Source organism: Podarcis tiliguerta (genome assembly GCF_965153285.1).
Source record: "Podarcis tiliguerta genome assembly, chromosome: 4".
NCBI classification, from domain to species: Eukaryota; Metazoa; Chordata; class Lepidosauria; order Squamata; family Lacertidae; genus Podarcis; species Podarcis tiliguerta.
Window position 1 is genome coordinate 16,847,492 of NC_139537.1, and position 17,610 is coordinate 16,865,101.

At 45.7% G+C, this 17,610-nt stretch overlaps 1 protein-coding gene across 2 annotated transcripts in view; it reads right to left on the reverse strand.

The window, feature by feature from the left end:
• MAML2 (mastermind like transcriptional coactivator 2) overlaps window positions 1-17,610 on the reverse strand; it is a 150,608-nt gene that overhangs the window by 43,372 nt on the left and 89,626 nt on the right. For both annotated transcript variants that reach the window (XM_083436176.1, XM_083436175.1), the window contains exon 2: window positions 2,138-3,610. In XM_083436176.1, the coding sequence (XP_083292302.1) occupies window positions 2,138-3,610 (1,473 nt within the window). The remainder of the gene's footprint in view (window positions 1-2,137; window positions 3,611-17,610) is intronic.

The following is a 17,610-nucleotide window of genomic DNA, read 5'->3' on the forward strand; positions in this document are numbered from 1 at the left end:
TATTATGACTGAGAGGGAACTCCTGAGTGTTTTATGTGCTCTGTTTTCTTCCTACCTTCTCTACCAGTTATTGACTGATATAAATATAAATACATTACAACCCTGTCAGAAAGCTGAGATTGACAGGAAGATGTTAGACTGAGTTTGTGCAGACATTTTACACATCCCACCAAATGCAACATCACCCTCAGAGTACAGAGGAATATTTCTGAATGCACAGTTAAAAGCCACTGAGGCATCAGCAGCCAGGAGACAGTCCTCGCCTTGTGCCACCTCTCTGTTTACATGTCTGAAAATTCTGAGCTCAAGCAAAAAAAACCCCCAAAAACCTGACACAAACCCACAGGCGTCTGATCGGCCACTGTGGGAATAAGGTACTGGACTATATAGGCCCTTGATCAGTTCCCTCTGGACTCCTATGTTCTTATGTTTGTGTGGCTATCATTTTGCTACCGGCCTCGCCATATTTAGGAACCTAAGGAAGTGCCTAAGGAAGAGTCATACTGCTGATGCGTCTAACTTAAGGCTGTCAACACTGACTGGCAGTGTCAAACACGTGACATTCCCAGCGCTACAGATGTCAGAGTTTGAATCTGGGACCTTTTGCATGCAAAACAGATGCTCAGCCACTGAATGGCGAATCTGCCCAACTAAGTTTCTCTCAGTATCTCATTTTTTCAACCCTTTGTTGATTTCTCCATGTAAGTTTGAGGCTGGGTTTTTTTTTAAAGTCATAATAATAATAATAATAATAATAATAATAATAATAATAGCCCGCCCAACTGGCTGGGTTTCCTCAGCCACTCTGGGCAGCTCCCAGCAGAGTATTAAAAACATAATAAAACATCAAACATTAAAAACTTCTCTAAAGAGGGCTGCCTTCAGATGTCTTATAAAAGTCAGATAGTTGCTTTATTTCCTTGAGATCTGATGGGAGGGCGTTCCACAGGGCAGGCGCCACCACCAAGAAGGCCCTCTGCTTGGTTCCCTGTAACCTCACTTCTCGCAGGGAGGGAACTGCCAGAAGGCCCTCAGAGCTGGACCTCAGTGTCCGGGCTGGATGATGGGGTGGAGACACTCCTTCAGGTATACCGGGCCAAGGCCATTTAGGGTTTTCAAGGTCAGCACCAACACTTTGAATTGTGCTGGGAGCCATCAGCAATTACTCCTAATTTTGTCTGCTACAGATGCATTCAAGCTCCCAGCAATATCTCAGTGCAGGCCTGGCGCCAGGACACAGGATCCTCAGGCAAATTCTAGGGCCCTTTGGTCCCAGCAGGGCACCACTGGTGCGGCTGCCACCATCTCCGCAGCTGATGTGCGACTCATTTGAGTGGTATGAAGCCTTAGGGAATAGCCCTGACTGAGCGAAACACCTGTACTCATTGGTGCCACCATCTGGATTACACCAGCCTTGCCCCGGCACACACACACACTCGGAACTATACAATTCAGAATGCAACGCAACGTGGGTGCTTTCTGTTGAATGGTAGGAGAAATATCTTGCTGGTCAGAGCGGTCCAACTGTGGAACCGATTACAGTGATACCTCTGGTTATGAACTTAATTCGTTCCGGAGGTCCGTTCTTAACCTGAAACCGTTCTTAACCTGAGGTACCACTTTACCTAATGGGGCCTCCTACTGCCGCTGCGGCGCGATTTCTGTTCTCACCTTGAGGTAAAGTTCTTAACCTGAGGTACTACTTCCGGGTTAGCGGAGTCTGTAACCTGAAGTGTTTGTAACCTGAGGTACCACTGTACCTTGAAGGGCAGTGTGCTTTCCCTTGCTGAAGATCTTCAAGCAGATGGCTCAAAGGCCCTCTGTTGGGGGACACTTAACTCAGGATTTCCTGTGTTGAGCAGGAGGGGAGGGGTTAGGCTACATCCAGTGTGGAGACCCTCTGGCCCTCCAGATGTTGCCCAACTCCAACTCCCATCACCCCTGTTCATTGGCCAGGTTTGCTGGGGCTTATGGGAACTGTAGGTTGACAGCCTCCATATCCTGAACCAGGTGGCCTGCTAAAAGGCCCCTGCATCTCCTCTCTGCTTCTAGGATTGTAGAAAGCCCTTCCCCTCCCAACCCTACTACGTAATTTTCACAAATCACTGCACCGTCCTGTTGGAAGAAGCAAGCTTACCAGCTGGTGCTGAGGCGGGACAGGATACTGAAGGCCCGAAACCGGCTGGCCTTGCAGCATTTTCTGCAGCAGGATCTTCTGCTGCAAAGCTAAGGGTATGTTCGGTGGCCTCTGCAGAGGCTGGCTTGGGAGAGGCTGGGGTGGCCGTGTCTGCTGCTGCTGCTGCTGGTTCTGTTGTTGCACCGCGGCAGAGTTAGGTTGCTGCTGCTGCTGCTGTGCATAGTGCAGAATGGAAGGCTTGTTTTGGGAACCCAAAACGGAAGGCATCTGCTGGCTGGCTTGCTCCGAGTTGAAATGAAACAAAGGCTTGATGTTGTTCTGAGGCTCCTCCAGAGACATCTGGCCGCTGCTTATATAACCCCTGTTGAGGTCCTGAGGCTTTCGCTGCATCATCATGTTCATGGGATTGCCCTGGGGCATGGAGCTTGGCCGGTAAAGGTAGTTATTTATCCCTTTCGGCTGGTTCCCATTCCCGGGGACGCCAGGCATTCCGGAGCTTTGAGGGCTGAACTGCTGCTGGTGGAAAGGAGGGCTGGAGATCTTCTCCTGGACGAAGGACCCGGGAGAAGGCTCGGCGGACGTCAAAGCGGGCCAGGGGGACGGCGGCTGGCTTTGCTGGCACTGTTGAATAAGGGCATGTTGCTGTCGGTTGGCCGCGATCTGCTTCAACTGCTGGGCGTGGGAGACCTCCTGCCAGCTGGCCAAGGGCCGGTTTGGAACTGAAGACCCTTGAGATGGAGGAGTCTGAGTCTGAGGTGCTGAAGGAATCGGCGATGAGGCGGACATAGCGGCCCCGGACATGGTGTAAGCTGGGCCGGTGGAAGAAGGCCTCATCTGGGGAGACCCCACGGAAGCCTGGTTCAGACCTGGCGAGTACTCTTGCTTGATCACCATCTTGTCCATCTGCAAGGAGGAAGACCTGGCCGAGGGCGCTCTCTGGACCTGCTGCCCGAGGTCGATGCTAAAGGGCTCGTCTTTATTGATGGTGGCGTTGATCATGTTTTCCAGCTCCAGGTCGCTCATGGGCGGCACCGAAATATTTGTCAGCTCATTGAACAGCTCCTGAAGTTCCGGGTCCATCAACTGTTCCCCTGCGTCTTCTCCGTATCGCATGGGGAAAGGATTGCCCTGGGAGCCCTGCCCGTCCAGGTGCTTACTGCAAGAGCTGGTTTCACCGGGCTCTTTCTTGACCTCCTTTAGAGTCATGTTGAACATCCCGTTGGCGTTGGAGTGGGTGTTGCTGGTTGGGCTGCTGACTTTCCTCTGAGCGCCTTGTTCAGCCGTCAAGGTTCCCAACACCGGCTGGTTTGGGCAATTGTTGCCACAGTGTCCACCTTGCCCCACGGAAAGGTTATTATCGCCCACTCGGATCCTCTTAATATCCAGGAAGGTGCAGTCGGCAATGCCATTGGACCTCTTGTTAATGGCCGGCGACAGATTCACCACCAGTTTTCTCTTCAAGGAACCTTGGAGCTGGAAGGAACAAGGAGACTCTTTATTAGGCATTCAAAAACATCACCATAATTAATGAAACCAACATGTTGGCTTCTAACATGGTGCTTACAACATCAGTGGCGAAGTTTAATTCATGAATGTCTGCCCACTTTGGACATTACAGCAGTATCTTGTGTTAGAAATATCCAACAGTGAAATATTATCTTGTCTGCGGTCTTACTGACTGCTCGCAAACTATCAAGGCACCTGTAAGGATCTTGCAATGTTATATTGCAATGTTTTTCTCACATGTCTGGAAATCCAGTGGAGGCCCAGGCAGCCAGGTTTCTCAATATCTGGTTTGTTATGCATCCTCAAGCCCATGCAAATGCATCTCCTAAGCCATATATTCACCCTACCAGCCGATCACGAATTCTATGCTTCTTCCCACCAACAGCTCGCAACCCCTTCTGTCCCTTTTATGTTCGACAGTTCAACTCCTGATCAGTTAAGATGTTCATGAGCATTCCACAACGCCGCCGGACTACAACTCCCATCATCCCTGACCATTCTGGCCAGGACTATGGGAGCTGGGAGTCTAGCAACGACAGAAAGTCTGCAGGTTTCCTAGTCCTGCTCATTGAAACCCAGGAGTGCCTGACTGTGACTAGATTGTACCATTTTATACCACTTCAGCATTGCCAAACCTATATTTATTTCTTCTGCTTATAATGTTGTGAAAGTGACTCTCATTTCTGCCAACTTTCCAGTGTGATGTGAATTATAAGACTTCTTCAGGAGTAAATGGGTAAGACCACAGCTGAGCTAGATTTTAAAGTCACCTTCAGTCTGTAGGTCCAGCTCTGAACAAAATCTATCTATAATTCAGGGAAGGGGAACTGGGGGCTCTACAGATTTGCTGGACTACAACTTGTATCATCCCTGACCATGGATTGTGCTGGCTGGGGCTGATGGGAGTTGGAGTCCAACAATATCTGGAGGGCCCCAGGTTGCCCAGACTTGCTGTAATGGATTTCAGGTGCACTAAATTCAACCAAAGATAACAGTGTGGTGATATCAGTGATCAGAGACTCTTGGTTACCTAACTTGGTAAAATTCGAACCGTAAGGAGAATGAGGTAATTCACAGGCTTTGTTGATTCCTTCCACTGCATGCTTTCTTTCCAGTAAACCCGGCAAACTACATTTGCTTCTTTTCTCGGTTATCTTTGCACTCCCTTCTGCTAAACCGAAATCACTCTCCAAGTCCCACATTCTTCTTGTGAAGCAAGGAAGTCTCCAGGCAACAAAAGCCATATCCTGGCAGCACATTTTGCTCTTCTCAGTCTTTATTTCATTAATTTACTTTAAAAATAAATAAACCAGCAGCTCTTCAAAATCCCAGGAGCTCTTGGAGTTAAGTGAAAATAAATGCCTAAATCGACCGCAATTCCCAAGACTGCAATCAGGCCACTTCTCTTTTCACTACTGTATCTCCTAGACCCAAGCTGTTCTTTACGTTATCTAGGGTATGCAAAGCAATTCGATGGCTTGGTACTGGGAGAGAGTATAGTGATAATGAAGATTAATATCATCCCTCCCCCACGTGCACACACCACTTCGTACTTGGAGCTGGCTCCATCCCTCCTTGTGATCTTCTATCTTCCATCTGCACCACTCAAATGCCTTTTATCAACTTATCATATGAAATGGCCTCTAACTAAGTTAGTTCAATGGTCCAACCAGCCCTGACTTCGTCTATATTGGTTGGCAGTGGCTCTCTAGGGGAGGTACCACAGCTTTCCAATCCTTGATCTAGGCTCTACTCTGACATAATTTCACGACTCTTCTATACTCCATTTTCTCCTAGAATATGAGTGCAAGCGATCATACCTAAGCACTGACCGTCAGTTGATCGTTGGCGTTTGGGAAGCTTTGTCCACAGTGCTTCCCAAACTGGCAATCAGCCGATAGCAAGGACGGCATCTCTGGTTTCGCCGCCAGAAGCAAAATGGGAAGTGCCATCCACCCTGCCACTTCCACTGCCAGCATCCATGCCAGTTTCAAGCAAGAGAGCTTACAGATTTGGGGCAAAGTACTGCACACTCTGAAAGACCTCGCCTGAAACTGGCACTGGTATTAGTGTCCCTTCTCTGCTACTGGTGGAGGCGTTAGGGCAGGTAGGACGTCTGCAGGGGCGCCAACTTGGGGGCTTATGCCACCGCCGTCTAATGGCTGTGCCAGCCTTGGCTAACGGACAGAGCTTGGGAAGCACTGGGCAAAAAGGGTCTTGCAGAAACTACTGACCAGCTGATTGGTGGTGCATGCAAAGCCCCTTTTGTTCAGGCTCGGCCTTTACCTGTCCAAACCTAACATCATACATGGCTTCAGGTGCAAGGACCGCACCTGTGACTTAGCTGAAACAGTCTCATGGGGGTTATTATCATTAATGAGAATTACAGCTCCTGTCCTCCCTGACTATTGGCTATGCTAGCTGGGGAAGATGGCACTTGGGGGTCCCCCAAAAACATCTGGAAGGCCGCAGGACCCCCACCCCTCCAAGCTAGATATTCCCTTTGTCTCGAGCAGAAAGATAATTTAAAGTAAAATTAAATGGGTACCTGGTTATTCCTTAGCATGGGAATCAATGTCTGGGAGCTCCTGCAAGAAGTGTTTGTGTAGGGACCTGTGGCCTTTGAGATGTTGTTGGACTCTAATTCCCATCAGCCCTAGCCAGTGGGGCCAATAATCAAGGGTGATGGGAGTTGTGGTCCAACGACATTGGGAGGGCTGAAGGTTCCCACTCCCATGTGTAGGGGACGGATGCATTGAATCCACTGTAGCGCCAGCACACTGAACCAGCTTGCCAGCATGTTAATTAATATATATGATTTAAACACTTGTGTCCAAAACAAAACCTGCTGTCAAGAAAGGAATAAGGACGTTGGTTTGATTTGATCAATTAAGGGCCTGCGCTGGAACCACAGCGGCGTTCCCTTGTTGTATTAGATTAAATTAACACAGTGCACACCCCCCCAATTTAAATGGCAGGCACAAAAGATTCATTTCCGTAACCTCTGCCTAAGAAATCTCTCATTGTGGCTTCTGTTCCAGTTGCTGGCACGCGATAGTGATATCGGTTAGACAAATACGGCAGCTGATGAACCCGTAAAATGTAATGTGTGGCTCACATTGTCCGAGAAGCAACGTAAGATGGTGGGGGCGGTGGCGGGGATGACGATGACACAGTGCAGCTTTAAATAGGTCAAAATTGTTAATCAGGAATGGAGCATTCATTACTCTGTGCAAAACAAGCGGGCACGGACGATCGGTGTTCCGTGCCGTACGAGATGTTTCTTTCCCCCGCCTCTTTCGTCCTGGAGAACTCTCCTTCCCCTCCCTTCCCAGATCTCCCCCAACCATGAATAAATTAACAAATCTCTCACTGCTAAGATCTACAGAAATTAATGTCAATTTATATAACCAGGGGATGGGAAAGCCGGGAAGAGGAGGAAGGCAAGCTGAGTGCAGGCAAAACGCGACTGCTTAACTGATCCCGTCCCGACGAGAGAGAAATATCAAAGGCATTATAAATGTTGACAGGATAATCAGGCATGTAAAAGAGGTCACTCAGCACCACCCACCACTGGAAGCAGCGCAATTGTTTACCGGTTTTAGAAGTCAGCTTAAAATATTAACACATACACAGCCGTGCGCAGGAAAGCTCCTAATCCTAAAAATTTTTTGCTGCTGCCATTTGGGTTTTTGCCTTTTCAACATCCTGCGTGGCAGATTTAAAACGAAGGGGGATTACCCGGCGCAGCTAAATTGTTTGTAATCTGGGCTTCCTGCAGAACCCAGCCCCACTGCGGGATTCTGCTTTGATTCTCAGATGTGTAGAATTCCTCCTCTTCTTAGATGTCCACGCAAGATGGGATTCCGTGACATCAGTGGCTTTCATTCATACTGGCCTAGTATACGGGCAACTCCTCACTTGTGCGTGACCGACTCACCACAAGGTGTTGTGAAACAATTAAACAATTCGATTCAAACCCAAAAGTGGAGCGAAAAGGGCAAAAACAGTGTGAAAATTGCAAAAAAGGTGTGAAACCAGGAGCCTTTGCACCGACCTTTGAGGCCTGTGGAGAGTTGGTGTTTTGGAAAGGAGGTTTGGAGGGTGCCTCGTTAGTGCAGCTGTTTTTTAAAAAAGGGTTTCCAGAGGTTTGGAGGGTGTTTACAGGCTTTTTAGATGGTGTTCCCAATACGCGCAACTTCACTCACACATGGGGTACCTGGGAACGCAACCCCTGCATAAGTGGGGGCTCGCCTGTAGCTCGGTGGAAAGGTACCGTTTTCCTCCCTCCCTTCCATCCCCTTCATGCAGCCCTGAACAGATGATGAGACAGTTCCTTGCAATTTTGTGCCACTACTAGGACTAGCTCACATACTGGCTAGACAGAACACCTGGGCAGGCTGCATTACTGAACACCTGAGCAGGATGCATTACTGAACACCTGAGCAGGCTGCATTACTGAACACCTGAGCAGGCTGCGTTACTGAACACCTGGGCAGGCTGCATTACTGAACACCTGGGCAGGCTGCATTACTGAACACCCGAGCAGGCTGCATTACTGCTACATGTATGGGAAGAACTACAGGTTACACAAGCAGACATGCATTTTCCAAATACATCAGGTAATTCAGATGCGAGGAGGAGTTTGGGGAGAAGGAAGCATGTGCAGAGCAGGTGGGTGGATGCATACTTAACCCTTCCCAACAATTTTGCTCTCCAAAATACCCCATGGTTGTGGAAAGGGGAAAAGCACATTGTGGTGTGTGTGTGTGTAAGAGTTTCTTGCCACATGCAGTGGTTGCAAAAGAAAAGAAAAATGAACATTTGTGGTGTCAAGCCCCTGTTCTGCAAGAGTTACTTAGAAACTTCCTTCTGAAATATGGTGTTTGATGGGTTGTGGGGTGGGGTGGGGTTGGGGGTACGGGATGTGTGCTTTCTACCACCCCCACCTGTCAAGATTTTGGAGAACTTCAAAAAAAGAGAGCGCTTCGGATCACCACTCTTTGCATTGCAGAGTGTATATCTCACGTATCTATATAAATTGATGACGGAGCTGGTTGTCAACTGACGAAAGAGGAGGGAAAAGGCAGCCCTTTAAGGACTTAGCAGCGGTGGACGAGAGGCAATCTGGATTAGTGGTATATGGCTATTCTCTTCCCCCATGTTCTTAGGGGAATTAGTAATGCAATCTGGCAGACCAAAAACCACAATCTTGTAAGGCAGCGGGAAAATGGCAGAAGGGCATTGTTAAAATAATAAATAAATACAGCGTCAGTTTGAAAAGAAAAAGATGCTATTTCTTTCCAGTTTGCAGATTTACTCTTCATGGGGCAATGCTGTAGAGAACAGCAACACCACCAACAAAAATGCAGTTGTGCATCTGTTTTGGGCCCTCTTTAAAAAGAAAAAGCCAAACGGTTTGCTTTTAAGTGAAAAACAAAACCCTGAAGTCTTTGTTTTGGCCTGGAGGTGCAGCCCGAGGTTTTCAATGGATGAGAGCCTGTGGTATAGTGGTTCAAGTGTTGGACTAGAACCCAGAAGACCAGGGTGCGAATCCCCACTAGCTGGGTGAGCACTCGCTGTCTCCCTCCCCACAGTGTTGTGTTGGGGATTAAATGAGGAGGGGGAGAACTATGTGTGCCACTTTGAGCTCATAAGGTCAGTGGTTTGAATCCCTGCGACGGGGTGAGTTCCTGTTGCTCTGTCCCAGCTCCTGCCAACCTAGCAGTTCAAAAGCGCGCCAGTGCAAGTAGATAAATAGGTACCGCTCCAGTGGGAAGGTAAACGGCATTTCCATGCGCTCTGGTTTCTGTCACGGTGTCCTGTTGTGCCAGAAGCAGTTCAGTCATGCTGGTCACATGACCCAGAAAGCTGTCTGTGGACAAACGCCGGCTCCCTCGGCCTTAAAGCAAGATGAGCACCGCAACCCATAGCGGATTTCAACTGGACTTAACCATCCAGGGATCCTTTACTGTTACTTTATGTGGAATGTGAGAAGGCTCAACAATCATTTAAAATGCTGGTACTACCACCACCAACTTTCCACCTCTGGTCACTTTCTGGATTCGGTCAATGTCTAGTTTGGGTTTTCCAGCTCCCAAAATACCCTCCCACACACACATTGATGCACTTCCATAATTAACTACAATGCTTTACACTGATATGCAATATTATAATGAGATTCTTGTCCAGTTCCCAGTTCCAATGCAGAATGTTTTCATGCTCCACTTATCAGTCACATGAAATACAAGAGTTAAAAACAAACAGTGAAAATGATGTGAGGTTTGTTTGTTTGTTAGTCAAACAGGGTGATCTACATAGTGATGTGAGGTGAGAATATTCTCCGGAGAATATTCTCTGCTAGAAAATTCTCTGGAGAATATTCTCCACAAACTGTAAATTCTAATGTAAGAACTAGTTTTACAACCCACATTTTAAAAATTCTAGTAAATAACAACTCAAGCTGCGATATTGCCAGTGTAAGTAATGAATAATTATGTTTTTGACCCAGTTACATTACTGGGCATTGTGTCATTCACCATTGGCAGTTCTGAAATGTGAGCTACAGAAAACATTTTTTTAGAAAAAGTTTTAAAAATGCTATTCATTTAATTTGATGAACATTTGAATTCATATATATTTCAACTACCGGTAAATTTAATAGCCTTTTTTTCTATTTTGGTGTGACCTTATTCTTAGTAATTCTATACCCTTGGCCATACAGTGTGTTGTTGTTTTACAGAAAGTAGCTTCAATGCTTTATGCACTTAAAGTATCTAGGCCAATGCAATTCACGATGAATTTTCAATTTCAAGTTTGGTGCAATTTTTTTTTTATAAAAAAGAATAAAAAAAAAGGAAGAATGTGAATTCACTGCAGTGCCCCATTGAATAAAAGTATCTGTACAGTTTTTGGTTGCCATCTGAACAAGTTTACCCATGAATAAACATGTAGATTAACTAATTATATCATTCTGAATGCATAAAAATCACATCATTTTTAATGCACGAAAATCAATAATATTCTCCTGTTTTAAATGAAAATTCTCTAATATTCTCATTAATCAAAATATTCTCCAAAAGATTATTCTTGAGAATTTACTGTAACATCACTAGATCTACATTTATCTACCGAGTGTTCTCTCGCTTTCTCTTTCTTTCGTTCTCCTCCCTAAAGTGGACACTTGGGGAGACAGTGACAGAGGTGATTCCCACAAAGGAACTAAGTGAGGGCAGCAAGGGAGGAAAGTTGGGTGAGAGAGGGCCACAGGTCAGTGGCAGCAGCATCTATTGTGCTGTTTGGAACACTGGTATACAGCATTAGGTAGTCTTGCATCCTGGCCACATCCACGCCATCTATTTAAAAGCACATGGCTTCCAAACAAGAATCCTGGGAAAGCCACTTCCGCCTTCAGGAGGAGGTGGAGTTGCGGGCTTCATGGCCCCTCCACGCACATGGTGGGTGGAGGCCAGCCCCGCGCAATTGGGGGGATTCCCAGCCGCATCACCCCCTACCCAGCCAATTGGCTGGCTCAGGGGCGTGGCCTGCCCTATATAGGCAGGACGCGGCTGGGGCTCTCCCTCTTTGCCGCCCGCCAGCTGTTCCTGTTTTCCCACCCTCCCGCCCTATAATGTTTTCATTCCTTGACCTTCCTATGGACCTTGGCTAGTTGCCGTTGAGGGGCCTGGTAGGAATTTTTCCACTTGGCAAACTGGCACCAGCCACTTGGTTTTCGCTGACCTCATAGCAATTCGTCACAACTTTCTGGGTATTGGTGGTTAGGCATTGGTATTGTTCTGTAGATGGAAGAGGGGAGGTAGCGCCATCACCTGCCCCACATATTGAAGGGTAGTCCGTTAAAGGATTCTAGGGGGTGTGGCCCTGTCCAAAGCCTATGGAGGTGAGGGCCTAAGGCACGCCCCCGAGTGGTGACCCTGGGGGAGTTCCTAGTTGATGTGCATCAGCAGGACTCCCCCTACTGGTGGTTAACCCTTCCCGGACTTCAAGCAGACAAGCTGGAGTCGGATATACAGTGGTACCTCAGGTTACATACGCTTCAGGTTACAGACTCCGCTAACCCAGAAATAGTGCTTCAGGTTAAGAACTTTGCTTCAGGATGAGAACAGAAGTCGTGCTCCAGTGGCGCGGCAGCAGCAGGAGGCCCCATTAGCTAAAGTGGTGCTTCAGGTTAAGAACAGTTTCAGGTTAAGAACGGACCTCCATAACAAATTAAGTACTTAACCCGAGGTACCACTGTAGTCAGTTAGGACCAATGCCTAAGCCAATACCGCTCATCGCCTGTAACCAATAAAGTTGTGGCCTTTTTTGCCCATTAACCTTAATAATTGTGTCACGTGTCATTATTTCTGCCTGAGTGGGTTGGGAACTCGCCACGTAAGTGTAGTTCTGTGAGGCAGAAACTAGAGTTCCTGGGATTATTTTTTTTTGGGGGGGGGAGGGACCATGTGGCTTAAATGTGTGCTTTAAAAGTATGGTTTGGATGTAGCACCTATTTCCTACAATGTCCAAACAGAAGTCCCAGTTACCCCCTGGAACCAACAGGTGCATGAAAACCACCGAGCCTCAACCTTTCCCAAAACATTTCAAGTATGCAAATAGCTGTATCAAGCAGATACATCTTCCTCCTCCTCCTGGGTCTGTGACCGGCCGCAGCTCACTTGCTGGCAAAAGTCTGGTTTGCCTCTGTGCAGCCTGCGAATGTTCCAAATAGGAATTTTCCAAATGGTCTCCCAGGTTTCTGCTGTTACATTTTAATGAACCCTCGCTATGGCCTGTTTTAAAGGACGTTAACATCGCGCCAGGTCCATAATCTCTTTTATGAAACATCAATGGCTGGTAGCTGGAAGTTGTTTTCATGTCGGGCTTGTACAAATTGTTCAGAACATGGAAAAGGGGGGAGTTGCTATAGTTACCCGTATAAAACGGCCTGGCGAGGAAAAGGAGCACTTTGCAGGTAGTTCTCTCCCCCCCACACACACACTGAAGAAGTCAAAGTGGCTGTTTTTTAATCAGCAAAACGAGATTCTAGATTACAGATGAACTTTGTTTTTCAAGAGGGTATATTCCCCCATCCTCAAACAGTGGTATGGAAAATCCCTTTTAACTGAAAATATTAGATGTACATGTACTGGGAGCCAAGAAGCTCTTCAGTGAATTATTGTGATAATATATTTATTTGCAAACAATTTACAGTATGTGTGCTGGCCTATGTCCACCATCCTCAACTATCCATTTGCAAATAATCTGATCACTTGCAAAAGAAAAAAAACCCCCTTAATTTCTTTTTATAGACTGATGAAGGTTATCATAGCTCAAAATGCATCATGTTTCGATATTTCCCTGATAGTCATCCTTTAAAAAAAAAAAAAAAGTGTTTGCTATACTTGATAATGCGGGTTCACCCTTCTGGCTTGTTTTTCAAAACGTTGAAACTGCTGAAAAAAAGGAGAAAACTGGTGCAAAGAAGGAAATAATAATAATAATAATTTGCATTGCTCATTCCCATGTTCCTTTGGGGCTCACATCAGCTGGATCTGCCACTGTGAAGCTGGACAGCTGAGAGAGGAGGTCAGAATAAAAACACATTTCAAACTTGGCAGGGATTTCTGACTTCCAGGCCAGCCCTTCATTAACAGCTTCTGTACATTATTGTTCTCCCTCTAAGGGCTGTAAAAATGAACCAAACCTTTGTCCAGCCTACACTTCCTTCCCTAGCTCTTCTGTTCCTTCAGGCTTTCCATCCTTTGTTTCCCCTTTGTTCAGTTTGGAGACTGGCAGAGCCGAAATCTATTTTATAAGGGGGGATTGCTAGGACCAAACAGCAAGAATCAGGTGGTATAGCCTGTCCACGACTGCACCACTTTGGCAGGGGGTGCCAACAGTGTTTTCTGGGCCTAGTACACTGCATATGGATTGGGCCCTCCAACCCACTCACAACGGAGGACACGGATTTGCATAAAATGTGCATACATGATGGGCAACATGCAAATCTTGTCTTCTTTTTCAGGTGAGCAGAGCCCCCCCCCAAATAACCCAGCAATGCAATATCTGACAGACAGAATATAAGTAGGCGAAGCTTGACTGTGGTCTGCCTCCTAAAGGCCCCGGGCTGAAGGTTTGAGGCTGGGTGGCCTAGGAAAAAGGACAGGGAGCCAGCTGAAATTGCTTTTTCTATATGATTGCGGACGGGGCAGGAAGCCCTGTCCTCTTCTGAATCTGGCTGCCCTAGTAGGAGGTTGAATTTTTATATGCTCGTCATTAAAAAAACCAGAAGACCCTCTGTACATAGCAAAATATGATTTGATTACGCACCAGCCTTTTAGCAGATTAATCTATTCATTATACAATGAAATATAAGTTAATTTGTGTTTCACCTAACCCTCAATATATTACTTATCGGAGTTACCAAAGAAAGTATGAGAAACAGTTTAATAAATAAAAGCAATAACTCTGCTGGCAGTTCCTGTGAAATTTGTGGTGTGGTGGTGCAGTAGAGGACATATTCTGCAGTAGCCCCCAGATTGGAGAATTCCCTGCCCTCCGAAGTTCATTTGGCCTTATCATTCTCATATTTTTACACCGGGTCAAGATGCAGTTTTTCGCACAGGCTTTTTGGGAGTGGAAAAGGATATCTCTCCTATTTAATGTTCGTTTATTACATGGTTTAACTTTATTGAGCTGTATGTAACCTGTGCCCTAGGACCATATGGTGAAGGGTGGATTATAAATGCCTATAAATAAATAAACTGAATGAATGGATAAATAAATTATTCAAAGGTGGCAAAATTTAAAATATTTTCTTATTCATCTCCTATTATGGAAACACACCGGAGCCAAAATAGCCTACAACAGTAACACACCAGAACCAAAACTACCTGAAAAGGGCATACCTTTTAATTGGCAACTCACGAAACTTTGCCCTCGGTAGTTAAAATTAACTCAACGAGGGCTTCCCTAGATTGATTTACTAAGTAGCAATGCAATCCTAGGCCGCACTATTACATTTTAACTTTTAAATTATACAACTAGCTGGGATGGGTCTTTTTCTTAAAAAACAAGCAAAACCATTTGGTTCCACTGGGTAGGATTATTTATGTCAGTTCCAGGCTTACATGGAAGGAAGGTTCACAATCCTGGTGTCTCACCTGATAATAAAGAGGCTTTGGGATCTAATGGATTAGAGGCTGTCTCTGCCCTGAACTCACAAAACCAAACATGGGTTACAACCAGTGGGAACATGGCTTCTCACCAGTTGAGTTCCTCTCCGTGAGTGGATAGACACCTCTGCTTCAGCCAGAGAATCTGAGGTTTAGGATTGAGGTGCCCACTTATTGAAAACACATAATATTAAAAATGTGGAGAAAGCCAACGTATCTACTTTAGAACGTGCTGTCAGCATGACTAACCGAACAGATGAAATAATTTTGCATGGAAAACGATTCCTTTCTGATACCAGTCACGCAAATAAAATGCAACATGTCAGGGTTGATTTCTGCAAGCAAGCTTAAAGAATTGGGTTCATTGCCTATAAATTAAATTAGTAAAAGTGAAATTCAAAACACGGGGCGCAATAACCTAGCTTGATTCAGCCTGTAGGGATTGACCAGGAGGAATTTATGTTCGCTGCTTTCTTGTATGCTCACATTCATATGTTTATAGGCCAGAAAGTACCTACAAACGTCTAGCAGACCTGCCAAGTCTCCAACAGCAACGACTTTGAAAGCTCTCTCATCTCTCCCCCGACTCTGCCCATATCCCGGTAAACACCGTAGTCACTGAAGGTTTCTAAATAATTCTATTGTAAATGAAAGCTAGCTTTTCCTTGGGGACACGGGAGGGAGAGACATATTAATGCACAGATCCTCCAAAAATCACAAATGAAGCTCTTCGATGGTTTAAATCAATGGGAGCTGTTTCATCACAGCAGAGTTTCTAAGATCTAAGCTCCTCACCCAGTCTAGCAATGTGGTAGTTCTTGCTCGTCTGTATCCCTTTCGTCTATAGGCGTCATATTGTTGTTGTGTTTTTTTAACACTCTCTCATTTCAAAATACAGCTGTACCTTGAATCCCGAACGCCCTGGAACTCGGACAATTTGGCTCCCGGAAGTGATTCTTCTGGTTTGCAAACGTTCTTTTGGAACCCGAACGTCCAACAGGGCTTCTGGAGCTTCCTGCAGCCAATCAGAAGCCACAGTTTGGTTTTCAAACGTTTTGGAAGTGGAATGGACTTACGGAACGGATTCCATTTGACTTCCAAGGTATGATTGTACAGAAGCCCCTGAGTGTGGAAAATACCGGAGCAGGGAGAAAGGATCTAGAAAGCTCTGCACCCGAGATGGGCTTTAAAACACACCAAACAAACAGAACATGGGGAAGCACTTAAAAAAGCAATTATCAAACCTGAGTAGAACAGTCCCACTTATGAGTTGGTGGAACATAAAGGTCAGTCTTCAATATGTTGGAATATTATTTCAGACCCTCCAAGTGTCCATATTTTCCAGGGACAGTACTGGATTTACAAAGTCGTCCTAGTTTCTGATTTGATCCTGGAAAGTCCCAGTTTTCCTTAGGATGTCCCTATTTTCATAGGAAAAATGGTGGAGGGTATAGTTATCCAACCCCTAAAGTATCTGAAGACAGCCCCGTATCAGAAAGCTTTTTAACCTTTAATGTTTTATTATGTTTTTAAAAGTTGGAAGCCACCCAGAATGGATGGGGCATCCTAGTCAGATGGCCTGGATATAATAATAATAATAATAATAATAGAATAGGACATCCCTATTTTCAACAGAGAAATGTAGGAGGGTATGCGATTTGATCAGGTCTGAGGTATTTAGCTTCAGCGATGTAGCCATTTTGTGCTGGTACTTTTAGTAAATTATTTAGTAATTTTATTTACTTAATTTTATTTAGGAAATTAGTTAGTTTTAGTAAACCAACACCTCGTGGTAGATAAGTATAGATATGGTATCGTTCTATGGTTGTCTGAGAATTGGCTTGGTGACAACACCAACCAAAACCATGGGACTTTGATTCTGATGATGCTTTCCCCGAGACCGAATGCTATGGCAACCCATAACCTTAAGAGGACGAAGGGCCAGGGATGCCGTGAGATAAACCCCCTCCACCGAAACTTTATATTTGTGTTCCCTCCATTTCAGTTTCTCTGACATATGGCAAAATGTGTCAACTTCCTGCAGTTTCTCTCTTTGAGAAGAATAAACAGCGAGGTGCTAATCCCTCTTGGTTGGGTCAGGCCATTTGCAAACCACATCTGTTAAAACACAAGCAGCCCAAAGATCACACACACAGCTTACGTGGAGTCCAACTCTTGAGGCTTGAAACCTGGCGCTTTCAAGTTTTCGCTTGCTCAGAAAATGGAACCCGCAGGGATTAATGAGCCTAACAGCCAAGACTGAGGCGGCAGTAGTTAAGAACCAATTCATTTATCACATTTGTATCCCACCCTTCCTCCAGGGTATGCACGGCGATGTACTTTTGTGTGTGTGTGTGTGTGTGTGTATTTTATTCTCACAATAAACATGAGGTAAATTAGGTAAGGCGAAAGGCATTTTGCTGACAGAGGCAGAGCAGCAAAACACTGTGCTCTACCCTCCATCCCAAATCAAAGCATACGATAATCAAGGCGGAAAATCCCACAAGTGCCTCTTCCAAACCCATGACAGTAACACATACAACAATAATGAATTAAATGGCTATTGTTGGCCCTCTCATGGGCTCCCAGCGTTAGCTGCAGGAGGTGGCTACCTTAATTTGCCAACAACAAAAACGATGGTGAGCAGAAGTCAGCCTTGCATTTCCCCTTCTACTTGCAAGAAAGTTTCCTAATTTCTCACCGCACTGTAGCTTGCATGCCCTACCATGAAAATAGAGACATCCTATTTAACAACAACAACTTTATTATTTATACCCTACCCATCATCAT